Source organism: Cynocephalus volans, chromosome 6 (genome assembly GCF_027409185.1).
Source record: "Cynocephalus volans isolate mCynVol1 chromosome 6, mCynVol1.pri, whole genome shotgun sequence".
In the NCBI taxonomy this organism is placed as follows: Eukaryota; Metazoa; Chordata; class Mammalia; order Dermoptera; family Cynocephalidae; genus Cynocephalus; species Cynocephalus volans.
In genome coordinates, this window is record NC_084465.1 from 111,841,541 (window position 1) to 111,858,532 (window position 16,992).

General features: G+C 49.2%; 2 protein-coding genes across 4 annotated transcripts in view; one reads left to right on the forward strand and one right to left on the reverse strand.

Annotated features, from left to right (window-relative positions):
• Window positions 1–1,082, forward strand: part of VPS35L (VPS35 endosomal protein sorting factor like) — a 115,191-nt gene extending 114,109 nt beyond the window's left edge. For both annotated transcript variants that reach the window (XM_063099082.1, XM_063099083.1), the window contains exon 31: window positions 236–1,082. In XM_063099082.1, coding sequence (XP_062955152.1) covers window positions 236–334 — 99 coding nt within the window. In that variant the 3' untranslated portion in view covers window positions 335–1,082. The remainder of the gene's footprint in view (window positions 1–235) is intronic.
• Window positions 1,083–1,547: 465 nt separating this feature from the next.
• On the reverse strand, window positions 1,548–16,959 carry KNOP1 (lysine rich nucleolar protein 1). 2 transcript variants are annotated; one of them, XM_063100650.1, is made up of 5 exons: window positions 16,913–16,959; window positions 14,283–15,193; window positions 11,333–11,401; window positions 8,743–8,820; window positions 1,548–5,771 (listed from the first exon to the last, which is right to left on the reverse strand). In XM_063100650.1, the coding sequence occupies exons 2-5, from the start codon at window positions 15,189–15,191 to the stop codon at window positions 5,460–5,462; spliced, it is 1,368 nt and encodes a 455-aa protein (XP_062956720.1). In that variant the 5' UTR covers window positions 15,192–15,193; window positions 16,913–16,959; the 3' UTR covers window positions 1,548–5,459. The 2 variants fall into 2 exon arrangements, with proteins under 2 accessions (XP_062956720.1, XP_062956721.1); XM_063100651.1 differs by lacking the exon at window positions 11,333–11,401.
• Between the last annotated feature and the right edge of the window lie 33 nt (window positions 16,960–16,992).

The window sequence follows — 16,992 nt, forward strand, 5'->3', positions numbered from 1 at the left end:
TTCCCTCTGAATAAAAACCACACATATAAATTCATCAGCCATTCTTCGTCATAAGTTGCAATCAAGGAAGTTTTATTTTAAAGACTTTGTTTTCTTCCCTTCCCTCGTCCTTCAAGACTCCCTATTCTCTCCTAAGAAGCATTAGCTTGCATGATGGCTGATTCGTTGGAACCCTGCGCTCCGAGGGTAGAGATTTATGAACCAGAAAGGAGATGAATCTTTCTTTTTCTTTCAGGTGAAAACTCTGGAATACATCAAGAAGCAAAGCAAACAACCAGACATGAGTCATCTGACTGAGCTGGCCCTTAGACTCCCTCTGCAAACGAGGACTTGACCCCTAAGCCCATCCCCCAGGACCCAGGGGGTTGTGGTGCCAAGTCCAGAAAGACCTGATTTGCTGCCCTGAACTCTTATTGGAAGTTAAGTTTTTTGTTATTTTACTTTTACATATACATACATTGGTATAAGCTTTGGCCTCTACCCAGGTTCTTCTGGGTAGTGAAGAAGCAGGAGTTGTCACAGCATTAAAATCTAATCTTGTTCGCCAAGCAGCACTGTCTTAGTGTTTCTTTGCACAAGTGGCCTTGAGGGTCTCAGTAAGCCCCAGAGAAGTACCCAATGGGCGTTGAGCAAGAAACAAAAGCAAGCAAGTATCATATTTTCAGGAAAGGCGGTTTTTTCCCCGTAGTTCAGAAAAAGAACTGTGCCACTGTTGCAGACACATTTAATTCCAGCCTTTGTACCCTCAAGTTAGAGTGTGCCCAAAGTCTGGAATTGAATGTTGCGTAAACCATCTTGGAGGATTTATAAAAGGCAGATGTATCGCTCAATTAACTCTCTTTTCCTAGCAAAAGAAGCTCTTGATTGGACTTAGAATTGTTGGTGGATCAAAGGAGGAAAGTGAAGTCAAATTTGAGATTTACTGTGGCTTCAGTGGAAAGTATACTGTAACTAAATAAATGTCCTGAAGGAACATTCATGTTTTTGATGGTTCGTCTAATTCCTTCTGGCTCTCATCCTCCAGAAGAAAGAGAATTTGTCAAAACATATTAGCCTGGTTTACTTTGCAGCCATAATTCTAAACAGCATGGATTCTGGCTACTTTTCTACCACCAGTTTGGGGACCCTGATTCTCCCGTGACTGCTGGTGAGCTTCCACCGACATTCTATTTTGAATCAGTAGGAGCATTAATACTGACTGGCGATGCACAACCTAGAACCCATTGCCCATGAAAGTGCATCCACATTGTGGATTAAAAGTGCTCCAAACTGTTGTGCTTCTGCGGGGTATACACTGGACACAGATTACATTTCATCTTTACTCTGAAACACAGGGTTACAGTTAACACACAGTTAACCTCAGAAAGTAAAAGCGGCTAAAATATTTTTTAAAGATAAATTTATATAAACTCATGGATAGTTTAGGGCCAAGAATAATGCTGTGGATTTTCTGGCCAACTTGATGACAATCACCCCACCCCAGCCAAGGAATTCTGTTGAGAAAACAGCCTCCGTAAAGAACAGCAGACACTAAAGGATGCCTCTTTTCCTCCTCTTTAATAAACAAAACATACAGAAACTCCAAAAGCATTGTGGTATTGCTCCAATACTCCCAAGTGGCCTTTGTTTAACAAATTCCATTAAAACCATTTTATATACTACTTTTACTCTATGATGCTATTTAAATGTAAAACAGTTGGCAAATTCATAGATTGTGCTCTTCAAGTTGTTTCCACTTAGAGCTGTACACGTTGGACAGCATTAGTTCCCAATGCTGGGCCAGTGAATTCTTATTGCTTTTACGTTAACCTGAACTTGAACTTTCACATTAGGTCAAGTACACATTACACCAGAATCATATCGCCTTGCCCACACAGAGACTTAGATTTTATGTTCTTGTGTGCAGTTTTCCCCAGCTCATTACTAAACCAATAAGCCAGTCTCTGAATACCACAGTCTACACAAGATGAAGTCTACTATTAGGAAGGACAGCGCAATAAAAAAATCCAAGCAAGAATTTTAAGAAATGAAAGAAACTTCTAAGTGAGACCTGTGTTAGTTTTCTGTTGCTACTTTGACAAATTATCACAAATTTAGTGGCTTAAAACAACACAACTTTATCTTACAGTTCTGTTGATCAAAGTCCAACTGGTCTCAATGGGCTAAAAATTGTCAGCTGGGCTGCATTCCTTTCTGGAGGCTCTAGGGGAAAGTTTTCTTGCCTTTTCTGGCTTCTAGAGGCCACCCACATTCCTTGGCTTGTGGCCCCTTCCTTCCCACCTTCAAAACCAGCAATGGCTGATCAACTTTCTTACAAGTCTCTTCACTAACTCTTGCTCTCTACTACATTTAAGGACCCTTATAATTACACTGGACCCACCCAGACAATCCAGGATAATCTCCCTATTTTAAGGTCAGCTCATTAGCAACCGTAGTTCCCTTTTATTTTGTAACCTAACATATTCACAGGTTCCACAACTATCTTCAGGGGGCAGGGGGCTTTATTCTACCTACTGCAATTCTGAACAGTTCTAATAGTTCACAGAGCTGAATACACAACTTCTTTTAGGAGAGAACTGAGCCCATTTGGCAAAGACTTTGGTGGGCCAGACTAGTTGTAGGAAGGTGGTCCCAGGGCAGGGCCTGGTGGGCTAAGGCAGACAGAACAAGAATCAGACTAAGACAGACAGCTGGAGAAGGGCAACTGTAAGGAGGAAAGGACCTTGCCATAGAAAAAGGTTCAGTGAGGGGGCTGACTGGCTAGCTCAGTTGGTTAGAGCATGGTGTTGTAACGCCAAGGTCAAGGGTTCAGATCCCCATATTGGCCAGCCACCGAAAAAAAAAAAAAAGTTCAGTGAGAAATCCCCAAGGGGCCAACAGCCAAGTTTGAGATCAGGGCTAGGAAAATATTTACTAAGGTCTTGGCTGTGCCGTCTGCCAGACCTCCCCAGCCTCCATCTCCCCCAAATTCCCATGCCTTGGAGACAGGCTGTGTTCTACACAGTGTCAAGACATGAAGGAGAACATGGGAAATCACACTAAAAACTTTGACAGCTTGGGGATGGCACTGGACACAGGAAAGGGAGGGGCAGGGATAGCTCAAACCAGTGTTAGTTCACAAAGGATGCGATCCCAGCAAACATCAGAAGCACAGAGTGATTCTTCCAAGCCCCGCAGAATGCCCCAGGACCAGGACCTACTCATCTGAGTGAAAAGCAAAGAGAAAAGGCTAAGTTCATTCTGAGGACACTCAGCATCTTGTCTTGGCTGCCCAACCTTCTCTGGATACAGACTTTACGTTCTCATCTACATAGAAAAGCAACAACCCTTCCCCTGAGCAAAGAAACTCATAAGCCAATGGCGATATGTTGAATTAAAAAGTCCAACCCAATTACACAGACTATTGACACTTGGACAAAGGCCTGACCTGACTATCTCACCTCAGTGAGAGCTGTCAAGTCACCAAGGATTGGATGGAGGCAGGACAGTGGAAGATCAATCATCTATTCTCCAGAATCACACAAGAGATGGCTGAGCGCAATCATTTTTGAGGAGCTAAGTTACACCCAAACTGTAGTGTGACCTCTCAAGATAAAAACTATCAGAGTAGAAAAGGCTGATCCCTTTTACACCGAGCGAATTCCTATAGTGTTACGGTCAGGAGATGTGTTCCTGTCGGGGGAGGAGGTGCTAAGGAGGAGATAGCTCAGATGCAGAACGCTACCTTCTAAGCACTGAGGTGGCCTCTTCCATCATGAAAGGCCAAGTTCATGTTCTGAGGGAAGGGGCCCAAACGGGTCCTTGCTAGCACCCACTTGTAGGACTATTGACCTGGCCAACACTTGTGGGTCAGGGGTCAGAGGTCAGAGCCCAGGTAAGACCAGTTGTCTAAAGTGCCAGTAGTCCGGGCAGTAGTGGACACCATGCTTATCTCTCCAGCATCAGCTTCTCACTCTTCTTGACTTTCCCTCCCATGTCAGGGGCTGGTGCAGGAATGGGCATATGAAACAAGGTCCCTTGAGGGCCTTCTGGAATTTTCCTTGAACCAAAAAAAGAAGTTTTTCTTTTTCCTCTGGAACGTTCTAGGGAACCGATAGCCTGGAATTGCTACTGTCATCCTTCTACCAGTCTGAAGCTAACACAGGACAATGGAACAGAGAGAAAACGAATGTTTCCTTGGTGAGCTGCTGAATCAGCCCCCTCCATCAGGACCTCCTGCCACTGAGATTTTGGATTTCCTGGCTGGTAAGGCCTCCTACCTGGGCTGGGATGTCCTACAGGAGGTGTTCAGGCCAAGTAATGTGAAAGTGTCCCCATCAGAACCTGTATTTGGGGATGCAAAAAGCTGGGAGAATGGAAAGAAGGTGGTCACATGTCACTTGGATAACTATACCTGGAACTGTCCGAGGCTTGCTGTGGAATCCAGGCTTGGAAACACTGTCCCTGCTGTTACTGCTGAGGCAACTTCATGTGCTACCCCCCATGGGTCCTGTGCCTCCTTGCATTCATCCTCCACCACAGAAGTCACCTGGATTCTCTTGCTTGTGACCCAAAGGAATCTAATAGAACACAACCTGGGAACTTGCCATTGGTTTATTTGCAGGACTAACTGCTCTCTAAAATAATATGCCTTATTCAGGATCTAGTTAAAGCACAAAAAGTCCAATCCAAACTTAGCACTTAGGATCGAAGGATGGCAGCTGGAAAAGGCAAGACTGGCTTAGAGGCACATTTCCCAGCACCAGAGGCGGCTCAGCCACATCTGCTTGGTGCCCACTCAGACCCCTCTTTGCCTGCAGCTACTCCAAAATGGGGCAAAGGAAAATGAGCTTTCCAGTCATTGTTTTTCATTAATTAATTCCACTTCCTGTTTGAGATTTAGACATGTCATAAAATTTGTTTCCTCAATCAGAAGACATTTTAATCCCCAACGAGTGTTCTGGGTGAGATTCCCAAGGAGGGATATTCCGAGTAATGAATAGTGACTTGGGGTCGAGGTATAGAAGTATAGCACTTGGCACTCACTGGCTGGGTGACCCCAGGCGATTTTACTACTTTATCCGTGAACTTCAGTTGCCTCATCTATAAGATGGGGATAATAACAGCACCCATTTCATAATTATGAAGATTAAATACATTAATGCAAGGAAAACATGCCAGTATGTGCCTGGCACATGCTGAACACCCAACAAGTGTTACCTACCATCATTTACACACGCCAGTGTCTTCGGATAGGGATGGAATGTTTAACATGGACAATAGTAGGTTTTAGACACTCACTTGCTCTCTTGGCTCCTGAAACATGAGCTGTCCCCCACCCCAGTTTGTCCAAGCCCATCAAGATAGTTGTCCTTAATCTTTGCAGGTGTGTGATTTGAGACAATAGTCAGAGGGCTGTCATCTGCAAGACTGAACAATGAAAGGAATTTTGGCTGTTGTGGGGGACAGGACACTAGAGTTTAATCTTCCAACTTGATTGACTTGGAAGCATTCCTGTCGATATAAAAGATTTTGTTTGGGGCAGTAGAGAAGCCGAGGCCGGCCCCTCGGTTGTACTTCCAGCTCATGGCCCGGTCATAGTCCTGCTGCAGGTTCTGCTGCAGAGTGTCAGCTGCCTTCTTGCTGAGGGCCATGTTGGGCCTTCCAGTCGTGCGAGGAGGGTGGCTGAATGAAGGGGAGAGATTTTTAAAGCCACCCATAAGTTTGAGAAATTTCAGTTTCTGTTGATCGTCTTCAAAACTAGCAGTGTCCCACTGGCCAAATCGGGTTCCCTGCAATAAGAGGAAAAAGGTGGTTATTTTCCTTGATTCCAAAATCCTTTCCTTCCCCTGACCCCAGCCTTCCCAGGCAGGACTCAGCTGACTAAATGTTTGCTATGAACCAGGCACAGCGCTAGTAAGTTTTATTAATCCTAACAAGAGCCCTATGAGGAATACTGTTATCCCCATCGGACTGATGAGGAAATGAGGTGGCAGCTTAACTAGAGACACACAATAATTAGTAACCTGCCGGACTCCAACTCAGGTCTGGCCAACACCAGAGCCCACATTTGCACACTGAGCTGCCTTTCTGTTTTACTCCTTCTTCCCTAACTCCCCTCACCTCACCTCAGCGCACGCCTCACCACACAGCACACCTCACTACAGAGCACACTTCGCCCAGAACACAAGGCACTGCACCTCCCCCACAACACGGGCACTTCATCTCAACTCAGCACAACACAGCACACTTCACCCATGACATGGGACACCTCACCTCACCTCACCACAACACAGCACACCTCACCCACAACATGGGGCACCTCACCAGCTGTCCGCTCATCTGTCAGTCTACCATTTCGATCAGTTGGAAGGTGGAGAAGGGCAAGTGTGGATCTGAAGTGCATTTCTCCTCTCAGAGGCCTGCATTTTACATCTGCATTTACATTTTACATCACTGAGGTGAAGGGTCACACAGCTAAGTCAGAGGCTGAACCAGCCTAAGAACTTGGAGGTTCCAATTCCAGCCAGAGTGCTCCACCATCCCTGCACAAATCCCCCAGGTACAAGAAAATGCAAGGGAGCCCCTCCAGACCCCTACCTTCCCATCTGTGAGAAAGGCAAGAAACCCAGCTCCTCCAGAAGACCGTAAGAAATCACACAGACCAGGGGTGAAGCCCGACCTGTGTGACCCTGATCAAGTCATCTAACTCCTCTGAGCCTCAATATCCTCATCTATAATATGGGGGTGTGACATACCCCTCCTAGGGCTTCAGTTGGGCTTAAGTCAGATTTTTATGGAAAACCCAGTGCATAACACTTGGTATATTTTAAGTCCTTGATAACCAGTTAGTCTATCCCGCCCTGCTGAACTCCACACTGCCTGGGAACTTTCCACTTGCAGGCCAAACGCCAGCCTAGCACTTATTTCTAGGTCGGCTTTGGTAGGACAAAAAGAACCAGTCATCACTACAGCTGCCCCGAATGAGCAGGTGACACTCGTCCCAACTGGTGGCCCAGTTGCAGGAATAGTTACAGCTTCCCCAGCCTGCAATTTCTAGAGCAGAAGCCACCTGTGACAGCTCCACACCGGGTCTGAGGAGAGCGCAGCCAAGAGGCCACTGGGCCTGGGTGGGCTACTCTCCCGAGAGCTGCTGACCCACCCACGGGGGCACCTAGTCAGTCTGGAGTCCCTGCCACATGCCTCAGTGATCAAGTGGCCATAGGTCCTGAGAGGCAGTGCCACTGCAAGCGTTCCCAGCAGGCCTCAGCCCCTGTGTCCCAGGATCACTCTCCTACCACCAGGTCCTTCCAGGTACAGCCAGAGGCTACTGGCTCTGAATGATACTGACCCATTTCTTGCCTTCCTTAATCAAGGTGTCCCATCAGCTCTGCTCAGCTGGAGAGGGTGGAGAGAATGGAGGCGCCCAGAGAAAGACACATAACAGAGGCCCACTCCAAACCTGTGGGCCAGGGTATGAGTCCCATTTTACCAGTGTGGAAACTGAGGCTCAAGAGGGAAGGGACTTGCCTAGTCTCACAACCAGCAAGTGGCAGAGCCAGTAACTGCTCTGAGATCTTTTGATCGAAACCAACTATTCTTTTCTGCACATTGTGAAGGCAAAAGACAGAGCATGAGGGCAAGCCTTCCCGCTTTCCTTCCCTCCCAAGTCCAACCTGTTCACAAGTCCTGCTGGCAGTGCTCCGAGGTCAATCATGAAGCTGTTTTCTCTCTGTACCCCCTGCCACCATCCCCAGCCTCCTAACTGGGCTCCCCACCTCTCCTGTGCAAATGCCCTCCAGCGGCTTCCGCTGCTGGGCAAATGCCCTTCTCACCCGTGTTTAGCTGCTGGGTCGCCTTCCTGGCCTTCTCCACAGACCACTCCAAGCCCTCTTCTGCCTCTGGGCTCTGCACTGGTTGTGGCCCCCACTGGAACACTCCTCCCTGCCTTCTCAGGGCTAGAACCTCCACATTCTTAAAGTCTTTAGACAAGTGTCACCTTCTCTGGCACCCCACCCCCGGCCTCTCTCTAGCTCACTTTTCTGTCTTCTTTCTCCCTGGCACTATGACTGTCTGAAACAATCTTCCTTTGTCTATTGTCCATTTTCCCACTATACCATTCCCTCCACCAGCCACTAGACTATGAGCGTGACAATGAAGGCTCACATCTGCCTCTGTGGCCAGCATCTAGCACACAGTAGGAGCCCAGAAACAGGATGAAGTTATTCAGTAGAATGACTGGGAGCCAGAGCCACCTGTCGAGGCCCAGCATGCCAACCTAAGCAGCTGGGCTGTGTGGTCCTCACACTGTCCTCCTGCCTGTTCTAGCTTCTCAGGCCTGGTTTGGAAATTTCCCATTCAAACTGGATCTTGAAGCCAGTCTTAAGAGAGGCCTACCACGGCCCCTCTCTCACCTTTGCCTCCTACCCCTTTTCCTGGCAGCCCTCTGAGGACACAGTGCACTGCTGGAAAAGAGTAGGTCACAATGTGTCCTCAGGAATTAATCCGTGGGACACCCACCAACCCAGGGTCAAGACAGAGGTTTGGGTGGCTTACCTTGCTTGGCCAGCTCTCCAAGAGGGAGGCAAGCAACCCTTTCAGAAGGAAAGAAATGAGCTTGGGACAAACTGCTGCAAAGGGAGCCAGCAGCGGGTTGGGGCTACCTCTGGGGCTTGGCTGGACTTGGTCTTCCCACTCCTCTGATCATGCTGCGGGGTGAGGGGAAGGGCAGGCCACCACGCATGGCCCCGGCACCAGACTTACTGTCCACTTCCTGCTTTCAGAAGCCTCTGTTTTGCCCGACTCGCGATCGATCTCTTCTTGCAAGGCCTTTCGCCTCACCTGAGCAAGAAAAAACAACAAAAGAGTAAGATGAGACACAGAAGTTTTCCTCTGAACTTGAAACCCAGGACAGAGAACAGGCCAGGGGGGAGGGAGGGGGGCAGGGGTATGCAGCTTTACTCTGCTACAAACGACGTGGGAGGCTTTTGTCAAAAGTATCCTCTAAGCACCCTGAGGGTCACAGTCCCTTGGCCTAAAATAGATAGGCCTCATTTATCCTCCTTAGCCAGGGTTTCTTGAGAACAAATTTTCCTAGAAATGGAAGCTTACCCATCTTCACCATTAAAACATGTTTTATGTGTAATAGCCATTTGAGGTGGAAACTTTCTGGAAACACAATGCCAAAGCCCTGTCTTCTTCTGCACAGGATATTGTAGTTAACTTTCACGAGCCAGGCAAAGGCTAGTCTGAATCTCAGCACAACCATTAACTAGCTGTGTGGCCTTAGGTAAGTCATTTAACATTGGTCTATTTATCCACAACAGACAGAAGTATCACCTTGCTTGGAGGGTAAATGGAAGAAATAGAAATATCTACGTAAAGAATCTAGTAGCTGGGTGGGCCACTAGCTCAGTTGGGTAACGCACAGTCTTATAACACCAACATCATGGGTTTGGATCCCCATACTGGCCAGCCAAAAAAGAGCCTAGCAGGGTGCCAAGCACACAGTTGGTCTATCTTATACATGACTGCTAGTATGGCTAAGGCCACCAGTGGAGCACCCTGCTATTCGAAATATAAGCTTCCAGGCCTTATCCTCCCTCCCAAGGGTTCAGGTGCAACTTTGGCTGCCCCAGTTTGTGCCTTTTCATCTGCCACAGGCTGTGAAATGGGGTGACCATTTATGTAGTTTAAAACTACATAAAACAAGAGTCAAACTGACAGCAACTAGATGAAAAGGAAAATGAAGGAACATCCCTGCAGTGGAATCATGTGACAGATGTGCAATGATGACAGATGTGCATTTGCCGAAATGGAAAGCAGTTCACAGTTAAAGGATAAAAGTTAAAAGAACAGTACACATAGTCTTAAAATTACACATACGTAGTTATAAGGGAAAAATCTGGAAGCATACAACATAGTTAACAGAAATTATCCCTAGGTGGTAGGATTTCAGGTGGGAGTTTTTTCCCCAAGTATATTTCCCATTTTTTAACATAATAAACTTTTAGTATCTTACGGGAAAAACAGAGGGAGGGGTTCACATACACTGAGGCCATCTCAGTCATTCCAAATGGTTAGAAATTTTCTTAGAAATTATATTCAATAGGCACAAATAAATACAAAGCACAGGCAGGCCTTGCCCATACGAAATGCACGGGCACTGTGGCTGTTCTGGGGCCTAGGAAAGGAGCTGAGGAAGGGCCCAGGGCCTGGATGAGTCAGGGCCTGTCTCTGGCCTCTGCACGTGGCCACCCGGTCACATTCCAGCAGTGCTGCCCTGGCAAGCCAAGTATGACTACGACCTGCGGAAAGGCTGGTAGGCTTCCGTTTCTGGGGGCCAGCACTTTGTGCCAGGCCCTGGATGGAGGCTCAGTCACTGATCTCCTTGGCCTCACTATGAGGTCTCCTCCAGACCTGGGCTTGAAGTCTTCTCCAGGAAGAGTCCCCCAGTGCCCTAAAGCAGGTTTGGCACTTCGGTATTTCTAGGTCTCTCTCCTCATGCTCAGCCCACTTCTAAATGCTTGCTCCATTTTCTCTCTCTCTCCCAGAGCACAAGGGCCACGGGACAGGGGCCATCTGGGCCTCACACCCTCACACTCTGCAGCTTCTCTCACAACACTGACTCAGCTCTCAGCAATTCCTTGCTGATGAAACATGAGGACGGCAGTCAAGGTAACGCCGCTGTCTATTAAGCACAGATACGAGGCCTTCCAAACACGACCTCATGTGGTCTTCACAGCAACCCGTGCAGCATGTACTGCCATGATTCCTACCCCAGAGGGGAGAAGTGAGGGTCAGTGAGCTTAGTACCTGGCCAGGTCCCCTGTTTAGTCATGGTCCAACACCAGGCCTATGCTAGGCCTCTGTCTTGCCAAGCCTTGGGGTCCAGGGTCATAAAAATACCCCACTTCCAGAAAGTCCATTTCCACATAGGACAAATTTGCAAGGGGATCTGGGCACGACGAAAGTTGGTTCACAACAGAACAACTTCTCCTCTACATGTTCCTGAATTAGCCCAGGAGGTGGCAACCTGAGGGCCTGGCTGAGCATGTGTCCCCCACCCCAGCTGCAGGGTCTGAGGGACATGCCCCCCACCCCACTGTGGGTTACAGGGAATGACTAGGTGGGCCAGGCAGCTGGAGGGGTCTCCTGGCATGAAGTATGGGAGGGTGTGAGTTCCCTGCTCTGGAGGTGTGCCACTGAAGCTGGCCAAGTGGACTTTGGAGTCCCTGGTGTCGCTGAGACCAAGATCTTGCAGCCTGGTAGGTGACAAGCATACCTCTGGTGGGAGAGGGGGGAGTAGTGGGCAAGAGGCACGGGAGGGGCACAAGGAAGACCTGGGCCATACCTGATCTATGTGCATCTCGTCCATGTTGCCTTTCTTTTCCAACACCACCTCTAAGTCTGTGTCTGGCTCCTGCGCGAGAGGGCAGAGGTGGGTAAGGTTCCAGCATACAAGGAACAGCCTCAGCCTCAGCAGCCCAGTGGGGGCCAGATCTCGACAAATCGCAGAAAAGACCCCAGACCACAGTATCACCCCAACCCTAGCCACCTAGGCAACATCTCCCAGTCGACAAAGCCCTTCCCATCCTTTCTCTTCCATGATTCTCCAGCCCAAAATGGTGACAGAATGAAGAAACTGAGGCTCAGGAGAGGTAAAGTAACCACAACAAGGTCACCCCATGGCTCAGGGACAGGGCTGATTCTCCTGACTCTGGGCTTGGTGTTACCTGTCAGAGGAGAAAGGCCAAGGGCCTGGCTGATAGCAGGGGGGTGGGGCTGGCAGGCCCAGGGAATGCAGGGCTGGCTCAGGAATCTGCCAACAAACCAACCACTCGATCCCACCCAATGCTCTCCTCCACACTGCCACCACCAGGTCATGGTCACCACATTCTCTCCTGTGTGGACAACGATGACACTCTCCAACTTCTGTTTCCCTACCGCCACCCCTGGTCCAATCTACACTGCCATTCAATGCGCTGTAACAGCTCAAACAAATCATGTCCCCTCCCTCCCGCAAGCCCACTAGGACTCCCATCTTGTTCATATGAAAATCCAGGCTCCCTATCACTTGGCCCCTGTCCACCTCAACTCTACCATTGCCCAGTTCACCCAGCGCCCTCTGCCAGGCTGCTGCATCCCTCCAGGCCTCTGCGCTTGCCACTCCCTCCCAGGGAAGGCCAAGGCCCACGCAGGTGTCAGCTCCTGTGCTGTGTCCTCACTGGGCCTACCCTGACCATCAGCTCTCAAGACATCCTCCAACAGCAAGACCTCAGGCCAGACACTTTCCCCTGGTCCCTTGGTAATGACATCTGCTGATATTTCACGCATCCTTCCTTTAAGTGTGCCCTGCGGGGCACCTGGTATCACACAAGTGATGATCCACAGGTGACTCTCTTGGTTCGCATCACCTGTGCAGACCCGAGAGACGTGTGCATCTGCCTGACTCTGCAAACTGCTCTGGCAGCTCAGAAAGTCCCCACCATGGGAGATGGTATGCAGAAGGGACTACATTTCTTTGGGCTCCAGAAAGGGACTCTAGATTCTGATGGGGGTTGACCTCCAAAGCCTCTAGGGTTCCTCCTAGCCCCGAGTTTCTGAATGAAGGAGGATACTGGTGACAAAAGTCTAATGGACTAGCACAAAGCTGGGGTAAATCCAGCAACCAGAGCTAACTCCTGTCGACTCCCAACATGGAGGCCACCCCTGCCCTCCCCAACCCTCACTGGCCACAGACACCCTCCTGATGACCCAGCTCCAGTGGGCTCATCCCTTCAGTCGGTATTAATGAGCCCCTTCCTCGTGCCAGGCCCACCCGTCAGCCATCATTACTACACTGCTTAAGGGCAACAGGACAGTGGCTGGTCTGAGGTCACCCAGCTGGTTGGTGCAGAGTTGGGAAGGGAACCCAGAGCTTGTTCTAATGGAAGACAGTCATTTCTTGGGCTATAATAACACTGGCTTCTGTGAAAGGTTCCATAGGGATGTATGTAACCCCAAGCTCAGAAGCCAGACTGTGTGGGCTTGAATCCCAGCTCCTCCTCTTACCAGCAGGGTGACCTTATTTAGCTCGCTTGAGATTCAGTTTTCTAGTCTGTTAAATGGGGATAACCACAGCAGCCAGCTCAACCAGACTGGTATGAGCATGAAACAGGTCAATACGTGACGAGCACTCAGCACAGTGCCATGCATACAGTAAGCACTCAAGAAACATGAGCCACCAGCCACTCTGATGGGCCAGTCATCTGCTTGGAGGACATCTGCCACGAAAGCAGACATATACCATGCAATAGGACACACACCATCCTGTTTCTGCACACATGTCCATGTGCACACTCTGAGGACAGAAATGGTGGCCTGGACCTATGGAGGCACAGCTGGGAAAGGCTGGGGGTCTCCACCCTCCCCTCCTCCACTCAAGGAAACCTGTCAGGATGGAGAAAGGGGGTCTCTGTGGTTTTCACCAGGCCATCTCCCATTCCCTTACTCCTGGGAACAGGATCCCACTTCTCCTTTCAGAAACTGCCTCCCCATCACCTCAGATGGTGCACTTTAGGTGGGACTGACACCCTCAGCCCCTCAACCCTGGTTTCAGATCAGGGCTTCTGGCTGGAGTGACCCAATTGAGGCCTATGAGAACAGCCCTGGGGCTTTTCCTGTAATCATTCTAGAGGGACCACTCTTCTTCCTTTTGGCGGTGACTGAGCTACTGGGATGAAAGTCTGGAGCTCCTGGGGACACCTTGCCATTGGGTGGGGGGTGGGGAGTGGGGAGGAAAACTTGGAGTAAAGCCAGGATAGAAAAAAATACAAAGCCCAGAGCCAAGGAAAGCCATACAGGCATCTCGTGACATCCCAATCTATGTGTTTCCTAAAGTGCATATACCGAGCTCAAATAGTAAGCTCAGATGGCTACAGGTACAATGTTATCTCAAACTATTTGGACCCTGAGTTATGGATAGCAAGTGGCAAGAGTTCAGAAAGCAAGGGATTCATCTGAAAAAGTGTCCCAATTTATTCAAATCCTGAGTGGAGACAGTAAAAACTTGAGTAGGGTTTTGATAGCAAAGGATACCTGTATTAGTGATGCTATTACACAAGCCCCTGGATCCAGCCATGCCTGAAGTTAGCTTCCAATGACATGTGTCCATTAACCCCCTTTTCTGGCTGAACTCAATTTAACCAGGGTTCTGGCAGCTAAAAGCATGAGTGCCCATGCATGTGCAAACATGCACACACACACCCCCAACTCCCACCCTCATTCTTCCAATTCAGAGTCATTTCTGAAGGAAAACCTACCTCCTTCCAAGGGTCTCCTGCCACCCTGCTCTCTTTCTTCTTCTTTTTCTTCCTTTTTAGAGGCAACTCCTCAATGACCGGCTGCTCTCCCTTTTTCTTGGACTTCATCTTCTTTATTGGGGCCTCATGGCCATCTCCAATTGGGATGTATTCTGGAGCCTCAACTTTGACTGGCTTCTTTTTACTTCCTTTCCTAGGGCTGCTGTTCACAGAACTAGAGAGCTTGGAGGAGACTAGGAGGGTGTCTCTCTCCTGGTGGATTTTTTTTTTCTTCTTCATCTTCCCACTGTGATCCCTGGGGGTCCCCTGCTTCCGTTTCTGCCCCAGGGCTGCCTGGTCCTCACCCTCCTTCCCCACTGGGCAAGCAGACAGAGCATCCTTGGCCTCACAGAACAAAGGGTCCCGGACAGAAAAGGCTGCAGTGTCCTGGGCCTTTTTTTCCTTCTTGCGTTTTTTGAGCTCCTTGCCAGCTCTGGCCACCTCCTCACTCTGTCTGGGGTCTGGGGAAGTCTTCATGCCTGAGCCATGGGACACGGCTGGAGATAACAAGGACTGCCTCTTCTTTTTCTTCTCCCCAGTGAGGTACTCCAAGTGACCGAGGGCCTGCTTCCTGGGGCTGGGTGACTTCTCTGTCTGTCTGATACACAGTGTAGTCTCAGATTCTAGGTGCTCCTCATAAAGGGTGCTGTGGCCCTTCTTTTTCTTCCTTTTCTTCACTAGAAGGATCTCAGGTGCCTGCCCTTGGGCTACATTCTTAGAGGGGGATGTGGCTCTTACAGGACAAGCATCAGCGAAATAATCGTTATTTTTTAAAATTGAGTATTGAGTCTCTGGTTCTTTGACTACCTTCTTCTTTTTTTTTTCCAGGAGCCCAAGGCCCAGGTCTACTTTGTGGGTCCTGGTGATCATTTCTAAAAAAGAAATGGTACAAGTTATGCCCATACCAAGCCACTCTGTGTTGAATTCTACTAAGCACTGCCAAGAGTCACGCTTCTTTGAGTAGGTGGTCTGAAATATTAGGGGGAAATGGTCATGATTCCTTATGAAGCAAAAGGAAATATGATAGAAGTAGCACCAAGTTTAAATTCAGACAGTGCTAGGTTCAAATCCAAATCCCGGTCTCACCTTGAATCAATCACCTTACCTCCTTGAGCCTCAATTTCCCCCTCTTTAACCTCAGAGTCCAGAGGGTCCACACTGGAAATGGCTCTCTCTTAGCAACTTCAAAGAGCCAGGCCAGGCCTGGACTACAGCTCAAGTTCATTCACAACCCCCTCCAGGAGCACCTGGAGAGTCACAGTAGTAACTATACTCATTCATTCATTCTTGTCTATCCTGTTTCCTGATGTGTTCCCAGAGCCTGGCTCGGTGCCTGGCACATAACAGGTGCTCAATACTCACTGAACAACTGACTGAATGAATGAATACCAGAGCTACAGAAATGAACAAGGTAAAACACCAGCCACCAAGAAGCAGGTAGTATAACAGCTTATAAGGATACAGATGATAAGAACAAGAACAGCAGTAAGGTCCATGTGATGGAAGTCATGTAACCTGCCCTACCAGTTGTCAGAAAAGTTTCTGAAGAACAGGTTTCCAGCTTGGGTGATGCAGGATGGTGGTGTTAATCCTTGAGACAAAGGAACTGAAGGTGGGGTGGTTGGAGGACGGAGGAGACAGGCTGGGTTGGACATATCCAAGTAGAAATGTTCACTGGTGAACAGGTAGTCACCTTTCTGAGGCTCAGGGGCGACTGTGCTGACATGAGTGACATAAAAAATATATGGATGGTAACTAAGCCTTGAACAGAAAGAGCTGGAGACAAGACCTCAAGAAACGCTGACATTTAAATAGGTGAGCAGTGGAAAAGAGGCTTGCAAAGGACAGGGAGAAGGTGCAAACCTAGAGAGGGTTGAGTCAAGGAAGCCCACAGTGCTTCAGGATGGGGGAGTGGCCAAGACGTGTGATAAGAACAAAGAAGCCAAGGGGAGGTGGGAGGTCAGTTTCATCTCCTTCTCTCCCCATCTTTGCCATTCAGGACACTGCAGTTCCCCCTTCTTCAGCCCTGCAACTCCAAATGTATTCACTCAAGGAAAAGGGAAGAGGAAGTGAACCTTACAGAGCATCTCCTGCAAACGATTTCTCCAAAAGCGCTTTTAAATTCCCGCGATAGCCTCGTGATGATCAGTGTGAATATTCCACCTCCGAAGCTTTACAGATTTTAATTCACTTGCTCAGTGTCCTAAGTCAGCAAGTGGCAAAGCTGGGATTCGAACTCCAGCCCACAGGATTTCAAGAGACCGTGCAGCAACACCCCACTCCCACCGCAGGATCACTAGCTGGACGCAGGGGAGCCAGGAACTAAGATCCGTCCCTTCCAGGGCTAGGCTGCGCCAAAGCTGCAGCAGAAACACAGCGAAGGATTACGCGGGTCCCCGGGCCGGGCTCCGAGGAGGGAGAACTTCCTGGAGGCGGCTGCTTCAGGGCTGCGGCGGGAGAACACCGACTACTGGGGGCGGGGGTGGAGGCTGCAGGTCGCCCGCTTTTTCCCCCTCTTCACCGCTCAAATACCCAGGCCCAATCTCCAGACTCCGCGCCGACCCTCCCGCTTGGCTCCCCCCACCACTCACCCGCAGGCCAAAAGTCCCCGCTTCCACGTGAGAGCCCGCTCCGCCGTGACCCGGAAGTCAATTTCGAGTCCCTGACCCAC

Bases quoted from the DNA above. Each gene is read 5' to 3' on its own strand.
- KNOP1 (XM_063100650.1), bottom strand. From the start codon at position 15,191: ATGATCACCAGGACCCACAAAGTAGACCTGGGCCTTGGGCTCCTGGAA. The intron at 8,821-11,332 runs GTATGGCCCAGG...TTTCTTGCTCAG, and splicing joins ACGAGATGCACATAGATCAG to GTGAGGCGAAAGGCCTTGCA. The intron at 5,772-8,742 runs GTAAGTCTGGTG...CTCTTATTGCAG, and splicing joins CTGAAAGCAGGAAGTGGACA to GGAACCCGATTTGGCCAGTG.